Source organism: Erythrolamprus reginae, chromosome Z (genome assembly GCF_031021105.1).
Source record: "Erythrolamprus reginae isolate rEryReg1 chromosome Z, rEryReg1.hap1, whole genome shotgun sequence".
Lineage (NCBI taxonomy): Eukaryota > Metazoa > Chordata > Lepidosauria > Squamata > Dipsadidae > Erythrolamprus > Erythrolamprus reginae.
In genome coordinates, this window is record NC_091963.1 from 79,136,129 (window position 1) to 79,143,660 (window position 7,532).

The 7,532-nt window shown below is 42.8% G+C and overlaps 1 protein-coding gene across 1 annotated transcript; it reads left to right on the plus strand.

The window, feature by feature from the left end:
- The first annotated feature begins 1,320 nt into the window (after window positions 1-1,320).
- TMEM158 (transmembrane protein 158) lies at window positions 1,321-3,419 on the plus strand. Its single transcript, XM_070766845.1, has one exon. The coding sequence runs from the start codon at window positions 1,530-1,532 to the stop codon at window positions 2,397-2,399; it is 870 nt and encodes a 289-aa protein (XP_070622946.1). The 5' UTR covers window positions 1,321-1,529; the 3' UTR covers window positions 2,400-3,419.
- Window positions 3,420-7,532: the final 4,113 nt, after the last annotated feature.

Below are 7,532 nucleotides of genomic sequence, written 5' to 3' on the forward strand. Positions count from 1 at the left end.
AAATTGAAGCACATACTGTAATCATAAATGTGGCATGGCTGTGAAGCATCCAGATTTTAATAATGTGATCACAGGATCCCTGCAATATCTGTAACTTAGAGATAACTACAGTACTAGTATTTATGTCTCAAAGGTACTTTTTTCAAGAGGCAAATGGACTTTCTGTGTTTTCTTTGAAGATGTTTTGCTTCTCATCCAAGAAGCTTCTTCAGTTCTGACTGGAAAGTGGGGAATAAAAGGATTTAAATTTCTTGCAGACAATCCTTCTATTCCCCATCATCCAGACAGAGCTCAAGATGCTTCTTGGATGAGAAGTGAAACGTTTTCAAAGAAAAAACAAGACAGTCTAGTTGCAGGCCAGGCTGCAGAGGTTGCAAGGTAAGCAGGTAAGACATCCGCCCAAAATAAGACCTGGTGCTTATTTTGGGGGTCAAAAGAAAATAAAACTGGATCTTACTTTTGGGGAAACATGATATCTGCTAATTTAAAAATGAAGAAATCCAGGAAAACAATCCCCATCTAGGGGAAATCGATCGGGAGGGACCTTGCATGTTTCCCAAGGTTACACGAGCCCCCTGGCATGGCTCCCTGGCCCTCCCTAGCGTGGGGGCACCCACTATTTGAGAAGGACTGATCTATATGAAGACTAAGGCCACTTCATGTTTGATTTAAAGGGCTATTCATCTCTCCACGTGTTAGCCCAAGCCACTGGCAATATAAATTCAAAAGCTTGAAAACTGAAGTGAAAGTTCTACAGCAAAAAATAAGCTGCAAGTGGAAGTGGCCTTTGGGATGGCAGAGAGAATGTCCCTGACATCAAAGTCGAAGCAAGGGTTTAAAAATTTATTTTCCTGAGGAGAAGTCCTGCCAGATGCTTCAACTGGGGGTAGGTGTATGAACAGAGATCCTATAATAACAAAATCAGGGAAACATCTTCATAATGGTGGGCAGCTAGAGGGAATCCTGGACAGCTTCTGAGGGAGGGTGGCATTAATAATATAACAATAATAAACATTTATTTGTAGTGCCCTTTTACCAAAGGGCATAACAACAAGCCATATACAGTTTATGAGGACAAACAGTAACACTTATTAGGTTAACAAATATTCCCTCCGTCCCCCACATCCCCTCCCTCCCCGCATTGCTGGCTGAACAGCGATCTAGAGAAAATAGCAATTCCGAGGAATAATAATAATAATAATAATAATAATAATAATAATAATAATAATATTTGTATGCCGTCCCCTCCGAAGACTCCGAGCAGCCCATTGATTGGTGAGAGTGAAGTGGGCGGGGCCGGGCCGGCTGATAGTTGAAGCCAAAAGGCAGGAAAAGTGGGAATTGTTGCAGCCGCCGCTATTTCTGCGTCTCCGCTCTTCGCCCTCACGCGCGCACTCGCCTCATCTCGCGACCGCCTCGCCTACACCCATTTTCTGGCTGCCAACCTCACTCGCGCGTCCTAAATAGAAACCGACAGCCGTCGCCGCAGTAGCGCCATGCAACCTCGGCCATTCCTCTAAGCCCATGCCATGCTGCTGCCCTTTCTCCCGGCGCTGTTGGCCGTTTTGGCTCCATCTTTTCCCTGCGGAGGCTGGTCTCCCTCTGCTTCTTCAGAGTCAGAACGAAAGGAACCGACAAGACTCATCTTGCCGCCTCTCAACTCCTCTTCCTTTCTCAAGTCCTTTGTAAAGTGGGATGCGTTTCCGACCGAATTTGAAGAAGGTCGAGGAGAGGCTACCAGAGCAGCGGATGTAGCTACTCCTTCACCTAAGCCATCCCGCTCTGTACCCCAGCAGGAGCAGCAGCCCCGCGAGGAGCAGGCGTGCAACATCAGCGTGCAGAGACAGATGCTGAGCTCATTGCTAGTGCGCTGGAGTCCGCTGGGCTTCCAGTGTGACCTCTTGCTCTTCTCCACGAGTAGCCCCGGCGGGCACGCCTTTTTCTCGGCCGCCTTTCATCGCGTTGTGCCGCCGCTGCTCATAGAGCATGTCGGGCTGGCAGCTGGTGGCGTACAGCAGGACCTCCGCCTATGCGTGGGCTGCAGCTGGGCGCGAAGTAGGCGCGTCAACGGCCTTCGCCCGGGCGCCTCCAATCCAGCCGCATCGGTTCTTCCTTCGGCTTCCCTCTATTCCTGGTCCACTCCGGACCACGGACAGTATTGGCAGCAAGGAGAACGGCTTCACTTCTGCTGTCTAGATTTCAGCTTGGAGGATCTCAAGGGAGATTCGGGCTGGAGGATGAACCGGAAGCCCATCGAGTCCACCCTGGTAGCCTGTTTCATGACTCTGGTCATCATCGTGTGGAGCGTGGCTGCCCTCATCTGGCCGGTGCCCATCATCGCTGGCTTTTTGCCCAACGGCATGGAGCAGCGGAGGAGTGCTCCCGCTGCATCGAAATGACCGCCTTTCGCCCGTATCTGATCCGATGTCACCCGAGTTGTATAGTTGAGGGGCTCTGTAATGGGAAACTTGCTATAAATTGATTATTTTTTGCAATGCTCAAGTGAATCTATTTTGTAAATTATTATGTTAGAGCCAACCTGTTGGATGTAGAAGGCTGGAATTCGGTAGAACGGGTTGATTTCTTGCCAGTAATTATTTTGAAAAACAACCTATACTGCTTCTAGTTAGTTAAGAGAGTTTATAGATATATTTATAATGTACTGATGAAATAACCAAGAGTATTTGTTTTATAAGTTTTAAAAGAAACTCTTTTAAATACATATTTTAGAAGCAAAGCACACAGATGTCCAGTGCGTTTTGCGTTTTTACAAAGTTATTTGTAAACAAATACAAATTGTCTTTGCAAATGTAAATTTACTAAAAAGAAACTTTTTGGCAATTCGTAAGTTTGCTAACAGTACTTGATGGATCTGAATTTCAGGCATTCTTTTATAGTGTGTGTATGTGTGTGTATGGTTGGTTGGTTATTATTAGAGATACTGTGTGATTTCTTTTGGAAATCTGTTCAAACATTAATACAGATTTTCTTTGCTAAAGTGTCATAGTATTTTTCTTAAGTGATTTTGCAAGTACAAATCAAATAGAGGAAGAAGCAGAGCATTGGGGCCTCTCTTTATCTTCAACATTCAATATAAAATACACTATGGAATGATGGATAATCATTTTACTATTCTTCTGATTTGTCAAATCTTTGAAAAGATTGATGAAGCTGCCTTCTCCAACTTAATAGGACATAGAATTCAATAGTTGCCACATATCTAGGAGATGCCTCAGGGATAAAGCTGTCTAATTTCTGGTGTAACTTCTTGTTTTATCTCCTTTTTTATAGTAATAAGAATTCTACAATTAATAGTTTGCAGATGAACCCATGGTTATATGTAATTTATAATCATATTTAGCCTAAAGCCTCCTACTCCATTTATTAAAAACCCCTGTGACAATTGCCAACTATGTGTACATTCGGTAAAATTCTGTTAATTCAGAATATTAATCCTAAATTAAATTTAGAAAATTAGGATTCAACCTGAATAAATTAAAAAATAGTCATACATTGTGTAATTTAAGTTGTAGCAAGTTCCTGCACATTATTCTGAAATTGTTCAGAATGATAATCCATTTTTTCTAATTGCCAGTCAAATCAGAGAAAATTATGGAGAGAAGTATACAAATAGATTTTCTTATTTTCTGATTTGCCTCATAATGTTCATATGAATGAACCTTTTTGAATATGACAAGTGCACTTTGGAACTGCAGATGCATTTGGGGTCATTAGTTAATTGTAGTTACAAAATTGTTTCTAATTATTACTATAGTTGAATTAGAACTTTGAACTACTGTATTTTGTTAGTTCAATTTGCCTTTGGTCATAGTCTTAAATAGTCTTAAAAATATGTAGGGTGAGATAAATTCCTAATTAATCAAATTATAATATTCAAGGTCCACTGTGAAAATTATATATTTTTTCTTTAGAAGTGTTAGATAATAGAAGATAGCCAAATTCAGCAAATAAACTGGGACTAATTTATATTATACTGTAAGGAAATTAAATCTTGTAATTCCTGGGGTTCAGCTTGATTTTTCATGCAATGGCATTATTTTATAACATCTTTTCTCTGTGGAGTAAAACAAGCTGCTGGATGATATGCTTAAGATTTCATTTGACCTTATGAGATTTCAGTAGAAATGTTTTAAAGATTCAGCTGTAAAACTAATCTGAATTATATATTTGTAAAATAAACACTATATAATATAACAAGTTATTTCTAACTATTTACAGCATCAAATTCAAAAGCTTTCTTTTTGAAGTTGAATATTTTTGATTTAGAAAAAGGTTATTTTGCTTTATTTAGGGGCAACTTCTCAAGAATATGCATTCATATCTTGTTTGATCTAAAAGTACTCTGAAATGTATATTTAGAAAAGCGTTGATATCTTGCCCTGCTGCGCTGCTGCTGGTAGCCAGATTGGTGGTGGAGTTCCCTCAGGCTCATGGTGCTGGGGGACTTTAACTTGCCATTGCTCAGCGAATCCAATGATGCAGCTCAGCAGTTCATGGGTTCCATGACAACCATGGACCTGACTCAAGTAATTCAGGGTCAGATTCATTTTGGGGGGGGGGGGGGTGTCACATGCTTGATGTAGTATTTCTCTCAGGGCAATGGAGAGATAATCTGAGATTAAGGGGCATAGTAGCTTCTCCCTTGTCATGGTCAGATCATTTTCTGCTGAGGTTAGACTTTAAGGCACCACTTCTCCATTGCAGGGAGGTGGAACCGATTAAGTGGTTCCGTCCCAGATGCCTAATGGACCAGGAAGGGTTCCAGAAGGAGCTTTGGGAGATATCCAAATACCATATCCACAGTCCATCTGAGTCCCTAGTAGTTGCCTGGAATAGAGCAGCATCTGGGGCACTGGATCAGATTGTGCCTTTGCAACTTCTCCATGGCAGTGGATCCAGGAAAGCTCCCTGGTTCACCATGCCAATAAAATGCCCCCCCCCCCCAATGCCAAAAGAGATGTCTAGAGTGACACTGGAGGCCCAGTAACTCCAAATCTGACCGAACACTACTGAGAGCCTGTCAGCCTCTCTGCATTATTCTTCATTTCTTCATGGCATCGGCTGCCGTCAGGAAATGGGGGTGCGGGGAGGCATTCGGGATTTTGGGGGGAAGCATGCTAGAGGAGCCCATGGGAGTTTTGAATTGTATGAGAGAGAGGGGAGGATGATTTTACATCTTAGCACAGATGCGCAGAGTACACCTGCTTATCACCAGCCTCTGCATTCCAGAAATATGACACGCAAGCAAAGATGCACCCACCTGATGCTTATGGACATTACGGATTGGGTGGACTGCCAAAGGGGGGTGTTTTGGTTACTTTGTAATAGACATCCTACATGCCTTTTTCTTCAGACTTTGCTTTTCTTTCATTGCATTCACTTCTGATTTAGTAAAAGTGCTTTTTGAAATTCAAAATGGACTCTTGAGTCTTGCTTTCCTAAATTCTGAGCGAAGTAGACCCTGACATTAAGCAAAGTTTGCAGTAAAGAGCCAACCTGGAAATAAAACTACCATGTGGCCTAAGCAACAATGTCCAGCTGGGACAGCTATGGTGACCAAGGAGAAGAAGCAGTTGGGCCATTCTGCCCTCCCCCCAGTCGGAGCCAGGAAGAAGATGACTGGCGATGACTGGTGGGAGGACGAAGAAGAACCAGACCTTGAGTCTCACCCTAGTGCTAAGTGTTCGATGGGGGTTGGAATGCATGGAAGGTCTGGGGGAAGATCCCCCCCCCCAGGTGAACGTGACCTGGCAGAGAAAGCAGAAAATTGGGAAGAGGAGGATGAAGAAAACCTATTATCTAATGCTTTAAGAGGCATCAATGAAGCTTTAGAAACTGTAAAATGGAGAAGCCGAGCCTCGGCTGGAAGGGGAGCAAAAGCAGCTGGGGGGGAGACTGTATCAGCTAAACCCTTGGGAAGCAGAACACAAGGAGGCTCCAGAAGGAGGGGAGGACTCCACAGGAACCATGTTTCTGATGTCCCCCCACTGGTTCAGAAATATAATGGAGACCCCAAAGGGCTAAGGCATTTTCTCACCCAAGTGTGGCTGTACATGGAAAATTACGAGGAAGAGTTCTCTAGTGAACCTTTCAGAGTGAGAGTGGTGATGAGGCTTTGAAAAGAAAGGCGGATGATTGGATAGTCGGATTGCATAATGCAAACCTATGAGACATTATGATGCATTCATGGCAGCCCTCCAAACGTGCTTTGAGGACCTCCTGGCTGAATGTAAAGCCAGAAACAAAATTAAGTTCCTAAAGCAAGGGGAGGGGAGAGGGGCATGGTCACCGCCATAGTAAGATGGCATTCCTTGTGCTCCTGTGGGGGAATGCCTAATCCCCGCTGTTTGGGAGTGCCGATTCCTGTTGGATCAGCCCAGAACCACCTTGGAGGGTGGGTGAAGAAGGACTTCTGGTTGCCCTCCATTTTTGGGGTCGGCATAACCTGTGAAAGGCTGGCTTCTGACCTCGACTGACAGTGGAGTGAAATGGCCTCAGTCACCATAGTTGTGATGAAAGTGTGCTAACACACATAGTCATGTGCTAGAAAGTGAGGGTAAAAGCATCGGAAGTCATCTGGAAGGAAAAGGAACAAAAGTATTGTGCTAGAGGTGAGGAGAAGAGCTTGGAGAGTGAGCTATTATGCCAAAGGAAAACCTTGATAAAGAGCTATTTTTTTCCCCTCTGGAAGCTAAGCTAAAGCGGAAGTGGGGAAGTGGCTGTATTAAAATCGGAATGTCTAATTAGCACTAATTAACTAAAACCCAAGAGCTATAGAATTTGCTGTGTTTTTAGAAATTTGGAGCTAAAATTTGAGCGTTTTTGAGAGCATTAGAATGGAAAGATTTAATAAAATTCAAAAGCAACTGTGAGATTGTACAGTGTATACATCTGCTGGTGAAGTTGAGGGGTCATTTGGTTGGATTTAGTATTCACTGCATATGAGGATGAAATTAAAATGGAATTTCTAGGTTCTATCATATCTCAAGACTTAAAATGGTTACCTAACATCAATAATGTCATCAAAAAGGCACAATGAAGAATGCTCTTTTTACACCAACTCAGGAAGCTCAAACTGCCCGTGTAGCTGCTGATGCAGTTCTACAGACGAATCATTGAGTCTCTCATCTGCACCTCTATAACTCTCTGGTTTAGTTCTGCAACCCAACAAGACCAACGCAGACTTCAGAGGATAATCATAGAAACATAGACGATTGACGGCAGAAAAAGATCTCATGGTCCATCTAGTCCGCCCTTATACTATTTTCTGTATTTTATCTTGGGATTGATATACAGTGATCCCTCGATTTTCACGGTCTCGATTTTCGCGAAACGCTATACCACGGTTTTTCAAAAAATATTAATTAAAAAATACACCACGGGTTTTTTTGCTATACCACGGTTTTTCCCACCCGATGACGTCATACGTCATCACCAAGAGTCACTTCTCTGTCTCTTTCTCTTTCTTTCCTGTCATTCTCTGCTTCAATCATTTTCTCATTTCTCTTTTT

Bases quoted from the DNA above. Each gene is read 5' to 3' on its own strand.
- TMEM158 (XM_070766845.1), top strand. From the start codon at position 1,530: ATGCTGCTGCCCTTTCTCCCGGCGCTGTTGGCCGTTTTGGCTCCATCT.